Genomic DNA, 19,208 nt, shown 5'->3' on the forward strand with positions numbered 1-19,208 from the left:
ATTCAAAAAGGGAAATATGTATGCGGATGTACGTATGTACGCACCGGAGTTTTGTTTCTGGAAAGACTTAATGATGAACACCGCCAGAATTATGGGGTGGCTGGATGGATGGGCGGGATGACAGGTGGGCTCGATTTTCCGGGTTCGGTTGGGTCGGGATGGTAAACCCAGCAAGCCCAGTTAGTAGTAGTAATGATAGTGCCTCCTACATACATACAAATACCTACCGAAAGGTGTAATACAAGAAAAGAAATTAGTAGCAATCTGTCTCCATCTTCTTGCATGCTTCGGTGTTGTTTCTGTCGGAGTAAGTGAAAGGTACTTTGATAAGAAAGGTACGTACGCATGTAGATAGATAGGGTTATATCCGTCCATACACGTTGGTTCGGACTTGATCCGATTGGTGTGGGGTTGTTTATAAATACGTTAGTGATCCATTCTGTTCGTCCTTATTCATACCCATACATATATCCCAGGAGAGATATCGTGTACCTCACCGCTGCGATACGGGGTATAGTACTAGGTAAACCGATTGGAGTAACACCGACGTGAACGGGAATGGAATGGAGCTGTTGTCCTACGTGTTAGTGGGTTGGGTTAGCTACGTAGCCCTGTCCTTGTGAATCCACATTGCCCGTATTTAGGGATGTGGATGTTGGGGAGATATAGGTAGGGGATACAGCATACACTAGCTAGAGAGATATAGGTATGGGTTGTGTAGGTATACATCGGTCGGTAGATGGGTACTGAATTAGTTAGTCGGCGATTTGCTATTTTATCGCTTGTTACGTCGGTAATGCTGTAGAGGTATTCATATAGTAACTGAAGGTGATATGAATTGGGTGTGTGAATGTAAGCCCAAGTCGACCAGAACATTGATATTGTCTGACCAGTGCATTTATAAGCTGAAGATACAGAAGAGGTGCTCAATACGACGTGGCACGGCATGCTATATCTACATTGGTGAATTTCTACCGTGTATGTGTACGGTATGCCGTCATGCCGTATGTAGCTACAGCTGGTCTTATCTCACTTCATCACATCCCTCCATTACATATATTGCTCTCTATCACGGGATGTCGAAGCGTATATATAATAGGTAGACGTATTCGCCTCTTTAATTATTGTCTGACCAACTTTCTACCATTCGCCAGCCGTTAAGTACGCATACCATTCATATACACACGTCGAGTCAACACGAAGCATCTGGATTATTATCTTAGTTGCATTCACCTAACTAGCCTAGAAATCTCAAGCTCGTCATTATAGCCGACACAGCAAGCAAACCCTTGCATGAAATAGCAAGCAGGGTATAGCAGGTAGGTAGCTTGAGCAAGGCAAACAGGTACCTATGTCAGTAGGTAGTAAGTCCAGGTCTCGGTCACCATTAGTTAGACCTTCACTACGACGTCTACGCATTAAGCTATCCGACGCATATACTACCTCCGATGAGAACCGCAATTATTCCGCCTCCATAAAGTCGTATGCTCTCACGTCCGTTATTTTTAGGTTTAGGGGACTCTCCCCATGTCGACTTCGTCCACGTCATCCGCCGTTTTCCTCGTAGGCACCATTTTCGTCTTTGATTTTGTATATAAGCCCCGATAGACTGAAAGAGTACCTCATTCGAGGCCTCGAGGATTTTGAGTAGATAGGAGGGGTCGGCGTATCGCGAGTTCGAGAACCCAAGTCTCCGTCATCAGGACAGGGGTTTAAATTCAACGGGGAGACAACGACAGCTGGCAAAAATTGCCCTCCTTATCCCGTAAGGCTTGCCAGTAATCTGGCAAATAGAATGATAGTCATCGCCTATCATGAAATGCTGACCCGAACGCCACCCTATCTGAAAAACAGAATCGAACAAAAATGCTAAGAGTTTACCACTAAGTGGAAGACGAAGCCGCCGGCATATTATGAAATCTTAAGGGCGAATAAAAGGAGTACCAGATATACACAAGAAGTGTCGCAAGTCGAAAAGGAGTAATGAAGAGCGCAGACCGTGCCTTAAATCAATTACATGATAATAGCGGGCACATCAACGTTCGCCTTGATGCTCTTGTGAGGAAGGACGCTACCACCGTTGACGTAGATCTCATCACCAATGGTAACGTCGTCGCCGAGAACCGTTACGTTCTCGAGACGAGCCCACTTACCGACGGTGCTGTTCCAGCCAACAATGGTGCTCTTAATCCACGCATGATCCTTGACCTTGGATCCGGGAAGGAGTGTGCATCGTTGTAGACGTACACCGTCTCCGATGACAACACCCTTGCCAATAACCACGTTAGGTCCAATTCGGCAGTTCTTGCCAATCTTCGCGGACTCGTCGATCATGACGTTGCCACCGTGGACAAAGCCCTCGGAGGGAGAGACAAGTAGGTGAGGTTGCTTCTTGGCAAGTGCCGAGAGGTACAAACAGGATCCTGTCAGGAAGTCCTTAGGCTGACCGACGTCCATCCAGAAGCCCTCTAGGTCAAAGGAGTGCAATTGACCATCACGTACGATAGCAGGGAAAGTCTCTTGTTCGATAGATGTAGGTCGGTTCTTCTCGATACGCTGGAGCACCGAGGTGTTCAGCATGTACATACCGGCGTTGATACGGTTACCAACGAATTCGACAGGCTTCTCGACGAAGCGGTCAATGCGTGAGGGGTGGTTCGGCTTGTGAACAATGACACCATATTTGGAAGGCTCTTCTACCTTGGTGACAACAATGGTACCCTCATCGCCGTGGGACTTGTGGAAATCGGCGAGTTGCTTGAAAGGGAAATCGCAGGTGATGTCGGAGTTTAAGACGAAGAAGGGAGAGTCGTCCTTAGCGAGAATCTCTTCCGCGAGCTTTAGGGGGCCGGCAGTACCGAGGGGTTCGCTCTCAAGGGAGAAATGGATCTTGACACCTAGGGTGGCTTCGTACTACACAAACCAGGTAATGTCAGCAGAGGGGAAAATAGGGGTCACCTGCGGATTTTGATTTTCGTTTTGGGTACTAACCTCCTTTAAAACCCGCTCCATAACCTCAGGGCGATAGTTGACAGCGAGTACAACATCAGTGACGCCGACAGCAGCCAATGCCTCAATCTGGTGTAGAATCATGGGCTTGTTCGCGAATTCGACTAAGGGCTTTGGCATAGTAAGGGTCTATGAGAGACTAATTAATCTTTTTTTGGTTCTTCGAAGTCGAGTCTGAGACATTTCGCAATTCTCGATTCGACGATGCATAATCACAAATTGGCACACGTACCAAGGGCCGTAGACGCGTACCGAAGCCGCCGACAAGAATAAGAGCTGTGAAGTAGAATAGTTAGTATGTTGTTGGTGATTGGTGTATCGTTCGATTATGGTGTGGAACTTACCCTTCATATTGACTGTAGGTGGTGATTTGTATTAAAATATGTATGATTGTCGCAAAGAGAACGGAATTAACAGTATCACGTTCTTTTATTGAATGCTATAGCTGTCGAATAAACGAAGGACGGCGAAAGTTTTATCGTGGGAGGGAAATTCGTAAAGAAGTCGGTGTGGCAGATGTTCAAGCCAAGACAAGACAAGACTGTCGCGAATTGAATAAAGTGAGGTGTAGTGGAACAATTAAATTAGTACTATAAAAGAATTAGGTGGATTAAAGGACACCTAAACTTTTTGTTTTCCTTTTTCTTTTTCTTTTGGACGTTGGTACAGAAGTCACGAGAGAAGGAGAAAAAAAAAGGATTATAGTTGTGATAGAACGAGAGAGAAGAGTCAAATAATAATTTGGTTACCTTAGGTACCTAGGTAGGTAGATGTTGCAGGTTTACAGTTTACGAATCGTCCCCCCTTTATTCTTATTACTAGAACCCTAAGTAAAGTTGTCGCGCCAGTGAGTGCTTGAAATTAGCGGCCCCCTGCCCCCCCTCTTCTATCTACTTTAGGTAGCTAGCTCCATCCTAGACCCCTGGCATCTGGCGATTTTGGGCAACCACAACTCGTAAAACGCCATAAAAGGGCAGACCACTTCAGCCACAATGTGTGGCATAGGTCACCCCTGATTTACGACCAATCACATGCTCTTAAACCCCACGCTGTACGAAGAAATAATCTACGTAGTATCAAATTGAATTACATTCATGCATCGAATTTCCATCCTTTCAATTAAACAACCAGGGTATTTATTGTTTCAATTCCAATCACATAATGTTGTGTAACATTCCACAATCATCACGTATCTAAAGTTAAAAACCGAGGCCGTACCATACCATACCTGTACCTATATTTAATATCCAAGTATAAACTCTGCCTTTTACATCATCCTCGTATTGGAGTGGTGTAAATGACCAACCCATATAAACAAATACGAGTTGTCTCTACCCAGTATCTCCCCTCGAATCATTCCACTGCCTACCACCACTACATACTTCATACGTTACCATCTAGCAAGCACACAACCACTATCATAACAGGACAGATTGAAGTAATTTTTTTTCCCCATTCCCCGCCGACGTAATCTAGACGATCTTTTCTTATCTTCATCATTCTTACGTGATAAGAGTCACAGAGTCACAGCCTCTTTTCCCAACTTCCGACTATGTATGTGATCAACGGAGGATTGATGTGCGACACTCATACCTACATATACCTACATAGTACACTCACATACATACATACATACATACATACATACATACATAACGTACTAGTTGACATACTTGCATACAGTAGTAATAAACTAAACCCCTATGTAGATAAAAAAAAAAAAAAAAAAAAAAAGGTGATGGATGGATGGATGGGTGGATGGATACCCCTTAGGTAGGTACAGTAACTGACATGCAGAGCGTTGCCTCTCCCGTCCCAAAGTTGGTAGACGTTGTGTTACGACCTGCAGGTTTCCTGGTGCCTATCACAGGAACAAGGCGAACCGACCGATGCAATATCCACTCACCCACCCGTCATCCCGCCGAGGAACCGGTGCGCGGACGAGATGATCTGGGACAAGCTTTGGGGGGATAGAAGGAAATGTTGGAGACCGTTGATCTGCGGGGTGTGGGAGGAAGTTATCATCATTCTTCCCAGATCGCATAATGTTTCGTTCGATGAGCGATTTCCGTATATCTTCAATTCGTTGTCAACCTCGACTTACATGCTTCTAAGATTTAGATTTAGATAAATCGACCTATGTCTCAAATTCATTTACCCCTTTCTAATGATTGATTTCCTCCATTTTCCCTTTTCGACCGCTATAGACCCGAATGGAAATTAAGGAACCGTAACTAGCCCAATTTTTTTGAGTCACGCATGTCGGATACACACATTACGGCCACTTGCATCAGAAGACGCTAGCTGACGTCTTAACAAAATGAAAGTAATAAATGTTTGGTTGTTGTTGATGAGGACATGAGCTTTCGTCATGCCGTGAACGTCGTAAATTCGATTCTTCGTAACTTATCGTGATCGTGATCATGATCATCATCTATCTAGGTTGTAGCCGTGAGATCCTAAATTTTATAGACTTCCGAGCAGGAAAAAAAAATCATGAGGAAAAATTCGAAAAAGAAATAAGGCCTCCGTCCAATCTTCAAAGCGCGAGCTGTGAGAGAAAAAGTAAAACACAAATAATCCACCCAAGTTAATGCCTCTTTCTTTCTTGATCTTAATCTTTTTTCTTTTGTTTTTTTTTCATGCACTCGCTTCATCCCGGTTTTCTACCAATTTTCCCTCATCCCGACTCTAGAATTTGGCCCATTCGTTTTCCTCCTCTTCGTCCGAACGATAGAGGAAACTAGATCCATGCCAACAAGGGGTCTGCCATAGAAAAAAAGAGAACCAGTGCAGCGAGCAAGGCGTGTGCCACATTGCCCTCATTTAGGCCGCCCGAGCAGTCCCAAGGCATTTATCCAAAAAGAAGTCTATCTCGAGATAATTAATATCTCCCTCGAGCCAAGGTCCATCCATCGTGACAGTCGGGGAAAATGGCTCTGGAGCCATATATATGTAGGACTAGGGGAAATGGCCACTTCCTCCCAAAACCAGGCTTCGCTAAATAACAGCAGTAGCAGCAGTAGCAGAGTTGCCTCCAATAGAATCCGTTTTTTTCCCGAACCGGCCTGGTTCTGTAGAAAAAATCCCATGGGCCGAGAAAAGGGGGTTTCATCAAGTCTTTTTTGGTAGAATCATAAAAAAGGAAATATAAAAATTGAAAAGTGTATCAGAGCAATCAAACTCTCTCTTAGGATTGCGGTGGTACGAAATTGCCGATTATTAAATTTGGTTGGTTTCTCATAAGGTCGTTTCAATGATTTCTTCGTCAGGTCGTAAATTCGTTCGATGTATGCAAACTTTTGTCTCTCTCCTTCATTCTCATTCTCATCTCTCATATTCTCTCATTCGGGGATATGCTGGGTTTAAGGGGGTATTCAGCGGGATATGCCTGAGGATAAGCTGTGAAGCTTCACCACGTGTATATATATCATCAATATTTGACGCCTCTCTGTTCTCTGCTTTGTATCCATTGGTTGGTTTTTGTTTTGTTTTTTTGAAAATTAGCCAGGGGTAAGGGTTTTTGGGGCCCACAATCCGTCGATCCGAACGGCTCAGGCAATCAAAACACTTTTTGCTCATTCGAAGGATGCAGTCGAGCTGCTACTCGAGTGATGGCCGGACCTATGACGGCTCTCCTTTTGGCCGTGGCCATGGCCAGACGAAGCATGGCGGGACTTCTTGCGCCTGGTGGTATCATTGGCTGGAAGACCCTGGACAATGCCGTTACGCGCAAGCATGCCTCCATTGACAGAAAAATTCCGGCAAACCATGAAGGCCCTCATGGCCGCATTCTCCTGCGCGAGATGGTCCGATTCGTATGCCAGATCTGTCTGGTACTCGCGCCCATTTACCAGTACCAGGCACGTGTAGCCACTGGGGTCTCTGTAACACTCGTACGAAGGGTCTCGCCACCCACGACGCCGGCACAGGCCTATCGGATGTCAAGTTAGCTGCTAATCCTGGGAAACTCCCACACCCCCCTATCGTTCGATGCCAATAACGTCCCGCGCAATATATGCAGCCCTAATGACGCGACAGAGATCGAGCATGACACATTTGCATATGCATGACAGCCGGATCGCGAACGCTCTAGATCGGGCGCCAGAAAGTGATAGTGACAGTGGCAGTGACGGACGGACGGGATAGGTACATCCACACAACTCATCCCTTCCCACCCCAGAAACGTGGCGTTTGACAGGACAAACCAAAAAAACACTTCTATCGGGCAATAGGGCTTGATGTGTTCCTGCGGCATATCGAGCCTCGACGCAGGGGGTTGTCCACGTGTGAGACGAACTCTTCTTCGCTGTCCTAGCCCCACCACCGCGCCTCTGCGCGTCATCGTGGGGTCGTTGGGGAACGACACAGCTTCTCAGGGGGGGCGTGTTGAGAGTAATGATAGGCAAGATGAGGCGAACAAAGCAGACAGGCAGACGGATAGGCAAAGCAGGCAAGCAATTGACTTACTCTCAAGATACTGCATGTAGAATCCTCCCATATTGCTGACAGCAAAGCAACACAGCACACACAATTTAACAACGCAATTGGGGCCCAGAACTCGTAAGAAAATACGGCAGGGTGGTATTTTCTCCTCAAAACATAGAAACACCCCACCCGAAGAATAAAGATCGGTCGGGTGTATGTACGTACGAATTCCCGGTTTGAGGCAGACCAGACAAGACAGGACAAGACAAGACAAGACTGACTGACAGATAGACAGGCAATGTCGTAAGCAGACACGGGATGAAGTTCCGGGCGTGGTGTGCGTCGTTTGAGTTGATATGCAGTCAAGCCCAACTGTGCGAGGGGATTAGAGAGGGCCAGGAACGGACCGGTAGGGCAGCACTGAGAAAAAAAAAGATTTCTTTCTTTTCTCTCTCTCGATGTGATGAGCAGCTCTGTACTACGGAAACCGAGGTGTGGTTGTGGTGGTGTTGAAGAAGGGGGAGAAAAAGGATAGGGCTACGTATTTCGGGGCTGCGGTGCAGACGAGACGAGCCATCGACGGCGAGACATGTGTGCTTTATTGCAGAATTGGACTTGTTAGTGCGGGGCAGGGATCTGGAAAGACGCAATTAAACACAGCAAGGCCGAAGGGGCAATGGGACGGAAGGGAACCAGGTCGATAGACGCAGGTGAAGATGCGGCTCTTGAAGAGTGTGACCCCATCTTGCTGTGCTGGCGCGTGTCGTTGCCAGTTGATAAAACGTCGAGAGACTAGGCAACTCCACCGCAACACATGGGGTATGCATTCCCTTAGACGATCATCTCTGATAAGTCTGGCCGGGGCTCCTTTTGGCAGAATGTGGTACCGCCGTCTCCGTCCGAGGGTTTTTCTCCATAACCCTGTCCGACAATGGGGGAGCAAGCCCAGGACCCAGCTGGGTAAAAAGAGAGAGCCAGCGAGAAAAGGGAAAGGGAAAAAAAAGATAGAGGTAATGGTGTATGCAGAGGTAAGCATATTGAAAGTGGCGAAATGAAACTGGAACCAGGCTTCTGCGGCCAATCCACGACCCTCGGCGGAACTTGTATAGACTCAAAAGGGGAAAGGGGGGAAACTGATAATAATAAAAAATGAATAAAAATAAAAATAATAGGGACAATAAGATAGGTTGAGAGCAAAGACTTACCTACTTTACCACTTACCCACTGGGGGGAAAAGGGAAAGGGAAAAAAAAGAGAGGAGACCCGGCCACCAGTAAGATCTCTCCTCTTTCTTCTCCTCCTCTTTTTTTTTTCTCTTCCTTCTAGGTACTCCTCATCATCATCCACCTTCTCCTCCTCCAGACCAGCCGGGGCACCGCAAATGAAGGGATGTGCCTGGTTAGTTGTCTGGAGGGGAAGGTGAAAAAGGCGAGAAAGAAACAAACTGCCATTCCAAGATCCCTCTCGGCGGCCGCTAATGCAACAGATACTCAATCAAAACAACGAAAGGACTGGTACGGTTTGGATAGACGGCGTTTTTAGACGACCAGAAAAGGGTCAATAATGATACCTCCCCACGTACGTGCATGCCGCAGCTAGGTAGTCTTGTCTTTGTCTGCTACTACAAAGATGCCTGTCCGTCTGTATTGATGTACGCGCACCTGTATCATGTATATGTATGTATATAGATCCATGTACATGACAAGGACTCGGAGATCGAACTGAGAGATGAGAGGAAGTGAGAGAAATGGGTGAGGAGAGACTGGGGCGGGGGGGTACTAACGGTGAGGATGGAGTCCCGGATCTGAGAATGAACGTAACAGCAAGCCAACCCACTGGATCAGACAGACTTACAGGATAGGATAGAGTGTATGTACATTACATGGTGGACCAAAGGGGGGAGTGAGTGGGAGTGGGAGGGGGGTGAGCGATTCGCATCGCATCGGTGCCATCATAATCATAATAATAACAACAATAATAGACAACGTAAGCAAGAAAGGATTTGGACAAATCAGAAGAGCGAATTGTAATAGTTGAGAAGAAAACAACTATTTTAGTAAAATGTAAAAATCGAGGTACAACATCGGACTGGGGTTTATTTGGATGGTTATTCGAGAATGGTTTGATGATAAGTGTTCGTAGCAAGCTGCCGGCGCTTGGGTTAACATGTACCGATGGCTATTGTATGATCGTATAGGATAATAGAGTGAAATAACTAAAGAAAAGCTAGAGAGAAGAAGCGCTTAACTCTCTTCCGCCCCTTTCTTTCTTTCCTTTCCCTTCTTTTTTTCCTATTCTTCGTTAGTTCTTTCTCTTGTTATTATTTTTTACCTCTTTCTTTACTTTTAAGCTCCGTAGGTACATATATGCAGGTACCTAGGTACTTCAGCATGTACTTAGCGGTATGTAAATACTTCCCCCCCTTTTTTTTTCATTCTACTCCTCTCTAGCAATCTGGAGCTAAACATCAAAAGAGGAAAAAGAAAAAATTAAGTGAACAGAGAGAAGAAAAAAAATTGGACGAGTAAGAAGTAGCTCGATGGTCGGAACCATCAAGTCGGTGAAGGAAGAATGAGATGCATGAACAGTGAGCTAGCCTGCCTGGGCAACCCTGGTCCTTCGACATGAACCTGGTCTCTGCCCTAAGAAGCTATTGGAGAAAAAACTCGAAAGGCGATTTGAGGGACCCTGCCAAAAGACCGACCAGGAGGGACCAGGAGCCCACTAAGAGACCCGAGGGGTGTCCGGCCAATGAGAATCGTGAACGTCCGGGAGCGGCGAAGCGACTAGGCGAAGAACAGACGTTTAACACCTCATGCAATGATGAGTTGGCATTGCCGCTTGATATTAAATCAAGATAGACGTTTATTTTGTGCATGTTAGATTGGTACGGGTACTAGTCGATCCAACAACGCCACGCCTGCGAACGAGGTAGCGGTACCGCGACACGACTTTTTGGGTCCGACAGGCCTGACCACCCGGTTGCATATGAGGAAATGGGATGCCGCTCATGATGACGATTTTCGCTGCTCCTGCTGCTGCTGCCGGCTACTTCTGCTACTTCTTACTGCTGGATGAGGGACGAAGGAATGGTGGTGGTGATGATTGCTACTATACATACATACGTCGGCGCAGCAGGCGAACAGCGACAGTCAAACTAAACATGACATCCCATTGAAGAAGATAGAGAGGGAGAGACAGCGGGATGTAACTTTCGGACTTTAATGTAGCGGCGGTATGTATGTCGGTATGTACGCATATGTCGGTATACTAGCATTTTGTATGTAGGACTACTTTTTTTTTTTTGGTTTATTGTTTTTTCCCACTTCGCCTCGTAACGTTGGAGCGAAAGAAACGCCCAGACCAGCAGCGAAGCCCACATAGTGTAGAAAAATATAGGTACCTAGCTACACTACGACGGACCTAGACGATGTACTATCAAAAGTGCACTTTTTATACAAGTACCTACCTACTTAGTATAATACCTGGCATGTATCCATGATACATGTACATACATATATAGTAAGAAACATTACATGATGATGCACCTAGGGCAATGTTGTATATTATTATTATGAAATAGAAGTGAGGAGTAAGGAAGAGAACCCCTGTACCGACGCGAGGGACACATTCAAGGCCTGAACAATTAAATCACCGCCAAAAATAGTAGAATATCTTGCTAACAGTATGGAATAGAAAAGAACCAGAGAACCAAGGAATCAAATAAACAAAGGCAGAATTGGGAAAATGGAAAAATCGAGAAGCAAATTATGTACGTATGTATCATGTATATGTAATGTAGGAGGCAGGGAGGTTAGGCTGGTAGGTAAGTGAGTAAGTAATTAAGTACCTAGCTATTTAATGGTTATAATAACAATATTAAGCTAAATATACATCACCGTGTACATATATGCGAAGTATCGATGGATCCTGTAAGACACACAGGCGGCTTTAAACGGGTACCACTTTTCGGTTCTTACTGTCGATGAGGTGGGATGGGATGTATCCATGTACCTGTAGTAGTTGGATACATGCTATTCTGTATCTTGAGATATGTACGCAACGTGATCTTTTCCACCGAGGAGTTACCATCGTCGACATATAGAATGTGAAAAAGGGGACGCCGAGGCATCATTCAACCGACAGCGACGCTAGCTATATGAAGAGAAAACTTCGTCTTTTCATGCATCGTACATAGTAATACCATGCCGATTTCCAGGGTAAAGAGGACTAACACCATTAAGGATACTGCCGAGAAAGTCCTCGTTTCCACGTACGTGGTAAGAGACCACTCACGATCCCACCTAATCTGTGAGACCCGAGCAATTGCCCAGAGACATACATACATAACGTAGATTGGAAGTCATTCTGTCAGAAATGCAACGTGTTTGCAAGATCCGAGACCTCGGGGAGGAGTAAAGACCAAAATTTTCGGCCCTAGGTCCACGGCGTCCGAACCGCTGCGAGCAAAGGAGCCGTGAGGTCATCGCAAGCCCCTTTTAAGCCTTCGGAAGCATCCTTTCTTAGGGAGGATATTTTAGCGGCATGTTACCAATCAATTATGTATTGTTTACGCGGCAGACGATTCCTTCATCCGGAAAAGGCCCACAGGCAAAGGTAATGTCGTGCAGCAGGCCTTGTTTACAATCGACGCGCCGAGGTGCAGCCTGAAGCTTAAAGGGGGCCGCAGCATAGGCCTGTTAGTTGTGGGGGAGGTACATTACATCCCCATTCCATCTTACACGCTTCGCAATCTTCTACCATGTCTGTCTACCTTATCGTATCCTACGGGATTATCACTTCGTCGGTAATATTAAGGAGTGGGCAGATTATGGACGTGAATAGGAGAGGTGCTAGATTGATTGCCTGCGTAATAATAGATCCTAGCCTAAGAACTCGATATCGAATTTCATCCCTTATTTTATGCCATCTATGAGATCCGTGAGACATACTCGATCCTCGTGTCAACTAGTTTTCACCATGTGCCTGTGGGCGTGTAGCACAGCACCTCACTACGTCGTGTGAAGAAGCACGGGCGATCAACGGATATGATGCCAAATGCTACCTCCCCTCGCGTTAGTTCGGTCATCGTTCTACCATTTGAAATCATGGTCACCCCAAGGAGGCCCATGATGGGGACTGACACGTCAAGCATTTAATGTGGCCGCAGAAGTACAAGGTGGCATGGGGTGTACGTGTAGGGAACGGATGGGATGCGAAACGACCACACCATGTGGCCAACCCGTCGATTCTGTTGAGCCGATCAGCATGTACAAAGCTCATGCAACTCTGCAGAGCGCCTCTCTCAACCACTACGGCGCGCGTTTGTCCTATACACCAAGGCGGCGATGGGACATTCCGTCGTACGATTCATTAGCCAGCCTCCTTGCCTTGACTAGAGCTGCCGTCTGCCGTCAATATTCCGATTTGGACTACTTCAGATATAAGCAGGTGGCGCTTTTCCGGAGTCCAAAGCGACCTGAGGAGTCGGGTCGAATCCAATGTCTGGGAGAGTTTGCCACCCTTGCCGGTCAGCGTTGGCTTATAATGCGTCCCATACTTGCTGAATAGGGTACCGTTTGCCGCGTGGGACAGCATGACCATACATATGGTGGAGAACGCAGATTAACGAATGCATTGGAATCCCTCTAGCTGATTCTGTTTCACTTCAATCGGGCGTGCCTTTTCTCTATGAACCTGCTCATGTATTACCGCCAGAAGACTAACTTGTTGATTGCGAAGTGCATAATACATCCTGTAGAAAAGTGTGAAAGGGGTATAGTCGAGGTCTATGGGGCCCTTCTTGTACAATGAGCGGGCCAATCTTTGTTGCCGAGCTTCTCGATGCACCGACTTGATGTGTAACTGCGGAGGCATGCGTCCAGTAAGAATAGGGGCGCAGCCATTACCCATTCCTCGAGCCATTGCCCGCCCGGGATGCTTCTCTAAGTACCTCAACAGGCAAGCAAGCGGATATACGGGTTAGCTCGCCTCAACCAAGGGAGGAATTATATGACATATACGAAGAACAGCAAGTCGAGCTATGTTATATAGTTCGACACGTGAGAGGTCGTAACGCTAACACTCGTTCGTAGCTACGGGCGGAAGGTCGATGTATCGCAGGATTGAGAGGAAGAAACCCAGCCTTCTTCGTATTGGCCCGGCGCAGTGTCGGATATGGCCTCTTCATATGCGGCCACAAGCGGGTCAAAATCCCGGCTTCGATAAAAAATACGACATGATTTGTTTTCTCTTTCCCTCCGGTATAAAGTATACAGGATCAGTTGCTTCGAGTCGGTCTTCTTCTTCATAGATTTGAGGGCTTCCATGGTGAGGCGAGACGTCATATTCCGAATGCGTCATCAATCCTTCACCATCCGAGGCAAGCAAACGTGTAACATGTTGAGCTGAGGACAATCCAGTAAGTACGTAGCAAGTATGGTACGCGTCCGGCCCTCTTTTTGGTACTTTTTAGCCTATGCTCGGATTTACGGTTGAAATTGGTCAACTTACTTGCTCGGCTTATCCCTCATACCACCCTTTTTCGATTGGTCTTGCGCGCAACAGAGAATATAGCGTATGAGACCCTCACGACTGTAAATGTTGTGGATATCAATATCGGAGTGCTTATTTTTGTTTACATTGAACATGAGATTAGTTGGTCCAGCGAGACTGGCCTCAATCAGTGGCCAACAGCATCCGACCCAGTGGCTGTAACAACCATCGACAAGTTTATTAGTGCGCCCGCTATACCCGCCTTCTGGAGCATATTGTCGCGACGAGAGCCAGGAAATAAGCCGTGGGACGTCGAGATACCTGCGCGCAAGAGTAGACGTGAGTGAGAACTTCACCTAGTTTGTCAAGTTCTATCAAGCAGGGATAGGCAATACGAACCTGGCAAATGTACGATGGGGTGCATCAAGGATTGCAAGGCAGCCTAGAGCGCAGAATGCGTATGCTCCGTGAGCTTCGCCGTCCGGTTGCGCTGAAATGCCGCCCTCGAAGGTTTGGCCTGCATGATCAGTATGGATCTACCATAAAGCTTGTTTCGGTGGAATCCCTTACATCGGCTTACATATTCTGCTAAACCAGTGAGTAAGTTTGGTCGGTCGGGCGTCCATGCCGGCGAGTCGGACGATAGGTCCAGGGGAAGGTTCAGTAAGGTAATCAGGACGGCTGCGCAGTAAGCCCCCCTGCCGATATCATTAGTGACCTGTCATCGAGGCCGGTATAACGGGACCAAGTATACCTTATGTCGACTTCACCTCCGACTGCCATCCGGAACCCCCCATCCGGCTGTTTCAAGGCGCAAAGCCATTTCCAAAGAGCTCTCCTATCGATGACCTGATATGCATCCTCTCCACCAACGATAGATAACGCCAAGACCATGCCATAGGTGCAGGCTAGGTGTGATTCGTGGCCCATACTTCCTCCAAACCCCCCAGTCGCGTTCTGCATGGACCGTGCTGTCTCGACAAGCCCATCGCGATAGCCAGAGATATCATAGCCTAGGAGGGATAGGCCATTGAGACACCAATAGAGAACCCACGGCCTGCTTGCATCTAAAGTCACATACCCGGAGGGGAGGCCATCGAGATGCTTCCGAAGGAATTTGATATGCCGTTCCCGTTCAAGCCGCGGCACACCACGTCGGTTGTAACGTATATCACCAACCTGGGCGGCCAGAAAAGGAAGACATTCATCTATGGTGATGTCCTGCGCGGTGGAGGTCTTGGTATCAAGGGTGTCCCAGATAGGGGGCCATGTGGTAAACAGTTCAGGGATCATCTTGGGCGTCTAGCTTCTGTGAGCTATTGATTTGGTTACTGGGCGGGGTTGATTCTTTGATTTACCTGCTGGTCTTGGGCGCTGTTTGAAGGAATGGAACGAGGATACATGGAGGTCGTGGACTTCCCTTTGTATGTAGTCCGTTGGCGCACTCGGGCAAGGCTCGTCTTTATTGGCATATGAGATCAGTGTTACTTCTGTCTGGTTATTAGACAGGATAGAGTAGGAGTTGGTGTTGGTGATATGGATTTCGGCTTAAACCGGGAAAAAGGTAGGACGTGACCGATGGAATGATTAATGTTTCTTTTGTTGTAATGGCATTAGTTGACATATGAAGAATGGCCGCTTTGTACCTACATATAGGAAGGTAGTGGATGGATGTCTCAAATGTCTTAAACTTTTGGGCAACTGCTTAAAACGACGAAACCTCTTTTAGCCAACTTAGTCGTCCTTGCCGCGAGACATGTCACCACACACACAAGGAGCTACTTTCCTGAATTAGCAACCACGGGAAAATCTCGGCAAACCAAATGCACTTTCGTCACCTGTCACGTACATACGTGGGTGCCTTATGTAAGGTGAAAAGACTCTTGTGTAGCAACTACTTGTTACTTAGGGCACCTACCTTTTTCGACGTCACAAACTATATCTCGTTTATATATGTCTCCTTCAAAGTATAAGAAGGTATAAAAACTACATAATTATGCTTTCGAAATTTACAATTCTCATTGGTTGAAAAGGTCTATGGAATTCCACAAAGAGTATGTATCTTATAATCCTTGACGGGAATTCTAATTGGTCAACCCCGGACCATGCGAATTGCTACGTAATGTAGCTTTCTGGCGCTCAAGAGATTGTGGTAATTAACAGAACAATTGTAAAATACATGGAGATGAACGGTCGAAACTGCATTGAACTATTAATTGAAGGCGTAGATAGAAGAACCAATCAGGCGAGACAAGCGCTACTTTTTTCAATGTGGCTTTCGGTACAAGATCACTTAGGTAATAATCTCTTCGCGATTTACGTATTCGAATATCCAGACATGCTCATGGTCGCTTTCTGACATCTTTCTAGCTCAGCCTCTATTAGCATATGGATTTTTATCTTATTTCTCATATACTCTGCATGGTCGTAATTTTTAAATGCCGCCGAAACCGCAACAAGACTAAGCAAATCTCGAGGCTCTGGTCTTACTGTTCGATCTATACCTGTGCGACAATCGGTGATAGGTCGCCGGCTCCGTTCTGAGGTCAGGCCGGACCAACTAGCCTGATGATGCCCAAGTCAAATAAAACAAAGCTGACATGATACGGATTTAATTATTTTTTACTTGCCATTTATATGCTTACCCTCCAGCTTGAATAAAAGAACGATCAATACGCGAGCGGGTGAGCAACAGCTCACCGAGTGGGTCACAAGTGTCATATCACAACCAGTAAAAGAGAAGAGAACTGTCTTCGCATCGTCGCTCAACTAAAACGGTGCCCGGAGTAATATCGAGTAGGTGTAGACGTTGTGTATGAGGCTATCGGAATTGATCCTGAGACAAATATAATCCTCTTATGGGTCGTCGCTTCGTTCGGCGGCAATTGAACAATTGTAAGGGTGAATGCGTGGGTCTTCGAACCAATTACCTAGAGTACGCGCTTGATTCTGCAACAGGGCTACCCGAAAGCAAGGTGACGTCCGATCATTATATTGTGTTGGATTGGTGGTCACACAAATGAGCGGGTTGGCAGCTCTCCGGGACCGAGTTCAGCATGCCACTTTTTACCCCCTTATATATGCTTAAGCACTCTGTTTAATGGCCTTGGAGTCAGATAATATACAATTCGGCATCGCCTTGCAGGCTTAGCCTCAAATAGTAGAATAAATGATAGGCTGATGAGGGTACCGAGTAGGCGTTGTACAGATAGTTACTTGTCCTATCCGCCTACTAGGTACCTACCTAGGTAGGCATGTGGTGAGGAGTCTGGGAGTGAGGAAGTCCGTGCTGAGTTTTCCCCAGCCTCTTGTTGATCCGGGTAGGGGACTTACATACAACCAACCAACCTCCGGCTTCAGCCCCCTTCTCCACTTGGGGAGATGAAATCTTTCTGCCTCGCAAGATGCTAGTACCTACAGTAAGTAACAAATTGAAATTTGGATGTGATCCCGTACGACGAAGCCGGGATGGCTAAGCCTTTGCCGTTATAGAAGGAGATAGCTAGTCTCAAACATAAACCTGTTAATATTGGTTTTCGGGCGTCCGGGTATCCGGGGTAGAAGAGCCAGGATCGTATAACCCACGATTGATTGACAAGACGAGCCGCGGGCCGTAGCCGATTGAAAAAAGGACAAGTAACCTAGAGTAAATCCAGATTTGGGGATATGCAGTCAAAAGGAGGTATAATACCTAGGTAATCCTGTCGGAAGTAGGTAGGTACTAATAGTAACAGCCACAATTTTGGTGACAGAGGTAACTAAGGAAAATGAACCACGCTTTCCCCGAATGCAACTAGGAAGAAAGTAATAGTATGCTTTGCAAGGTGGTATATGCCGCGGACCTATCAAAGTATGCGACAAAGAGATCCTTCGCCTCACGGGCGCATAAGAACCTAGATAACCTCAACATATTGCCGACGCTACATACTGTACGCATGTATGAATCTGTATGTCTCGTTGAAAACGCGAGATCGAAGCCTCATTACTCGAACATAAGATAATTTTCGTAATCGGGTGGGTGGCCTGGCTCTCGTATCTAACTAATTTAATCTCTTCATCGCAGCCTTGTGGCCCAAAGTAGAATGTTTTCTTGCGGCTCTTCTGATTCAAACGCTAGACGGAGTTTTAAAGCCTGAGGGGAATATCGCACCATCTACCATCATAATGAACCAGGGACCAGCGGCGTTTTTTATTTGGTTGGTTGGCTCGTTGGTTTGATGGATGGGAATGGATGGAGAGTGAGGGGGGTCGTATGGCGTTCTACGGTTGTATTGGACGGGCTGCAATGTGAAGATCCAGCGTGTTCAAGTGGCTCATGTGCGAAGGGTATCACCATATCGTATATTTTGGTGCAGCTGACGGCAGGGTGATATGCACAGTAAAGGAGCGAAAGCGGACACTGGCAAGGAACATTGAACCTAGTGTGGACTTTCTCCGCGACGAGCGACGGGCGAGAGACGGGTGAGATTCTTTTTTTCTTACGCGCTGTTTTTCCCCTTTGCCTTCTTTTGATCTTCGCGCCTCACGGATTGTGGGGTTTTACTATTCTATATTGTACCTAGATAGCCATAACTTGTTCCAGATCCGGATCGTCTTTTTTTAATGTCGAACGATATGGCCCACAGACTGGGCACCTCTAGGGACTTAGTGAAGTGGGCGGATGGCTAGCCTTTTTCACTTGGTTCTTGGTTCGCTGACTTGTTCGTTTATTCGTTCGTTCCCCAACGATACCTAGGTAGGTATACCTATAATCCGTATTCCGTACCTTGGGTACTTGTCTAGTAGTAGTGCTAGGTAAGTAAACAGGCCCTTCTCGGTTTTCCGAGGAGCCACCTAGAAAACCCCGAGCGAACGAGTGAGCTCGCTCTGGACTATGGAAATGTTTGCGACGTATGGCGTTGCATCAAACGTCACGTAGAATTGAGAAGCTTGTAAGCATTGAAACAGGCATTGACTTATTAGGTATTAGGGGTAACGCGGTCCTACATATCTGCAGTAAGCCGTCAAAATGTTCCAATGTTGCTGGCCATGTCATCATCCAACTTAGCTCAACATGAGATTGATGATTGTGGAGTTTGCAGATGGATCAGACATAGGAGGCACTTCAAGGTTAGGGAAGACATAGGGGACCTTGGAAACTAAGACTGATAAGGGTTGATACCCCGCCATCGAACTAAGCGGATCGTACAGTATGCGTTGTGAGACGGTAGGGGACTGCTAGGTACGAGCTTGTATTGTTGTAGGCTGGGCTTGGGACGGGTAGGCCGGGGGGAAGG

The 19,208-nt window shown here is 46.6% G+C and overlaps 3 protein-coding genes across 3 annotated transcripts; all 3 read right to left on the reverse strand.

Annotated features, from left to right (window-relative positions):
- Positions 1–1,790: 1,790 nt before the first annotated feature.
- F4822DRAFT_281569 (mannose-1-phosphate guanylyltransferase) lies at positions 1,791–3,817 on the reverse strand. Its single transcript, XM_051454893.1, has 4 exons — positions 3,354–3,817; positions 3,242–3,285; positions 2,992–3,138; positions 1,791–2,913 (listed from the first exon to the last, which is right to left on the reverse strand). The coding sequence occupies exons 1-4, from the start codon at positions 3,358–3,360 to the stop codon at positions 2,014–2,016; spliced, it is 1,098 nt and encodes a 365-aa protein (XP_051313200.1). The 5' UTR covers positions 3,361–3,817; the 3' UTR covers positions 1,791–2,013.
- A 2,770-nt stretch (positions 3,818–6,587) lies between these two features.
- Positions 6,588–7,510, reverse strand: F4822DRAFT_430174 (uncharacterized protein; the record flags this gene model as incomplete). The annotated part of the gene is made up of 2 exons (XM_051461237.1): positions 6,588–6,943; positions 7,480–7,510. The coding sequence occupies 2 exons, from the start codon at positions 7,508–7,510 to the stop codon at positions 6,588–6,590; spliced, it is 387 nt and encodes a 128-aa protein (XP_051313201.1).
- A 5,993-nt stretch (positions 7,511–13,503) lies between these two features.
- Positions 13,504–15,603, reverse strand: F4822DRAFT_281859 (terpenoid cyclases/Protein prenyltransferase). Its single transcript, XM_051454894.1, has 7 exons — positions 15,583–15,603; positions 15,291–15,419; positions 14,687–15,234; positions 14,503–14,630; positions 14,332–14,449; positions 13,951–14,253; positions 13,504–13,894 (listed from the first exon to the last, which is right to left on the reverse strand). The coding sequence occupies exons 2-7, from the start codon at positions 15,402–15,404 to the stop codon at positions 13,645–13,647; spliced, it is 1,461 nt and encodes a 486-aa protein (XP_051313202.1). The 5' UTR covers positions 15,405–15,419; positions 15,583–15,603; the 3' UTR covers positions 13,504–13,644.
- Positions 15,604–19,208: the final 3,605 nt, after the last annotated feature.

Source organism: Hypoxylon trugodes (genome assembly GCF_022578975.1).
Source record: "Hypoxylon trugodes strain CBS 135444 unplaced genomic scaffold F4822scaffold_6, whole genome shotgun sequence".
NCBI classification, from domain to species: Eukaryota; Fungi; Ascomycota; class Sordariomycetes; order Xylariales; family Hypoxylaceae; genus Hypoxylon; species Hypoxylon trugodes.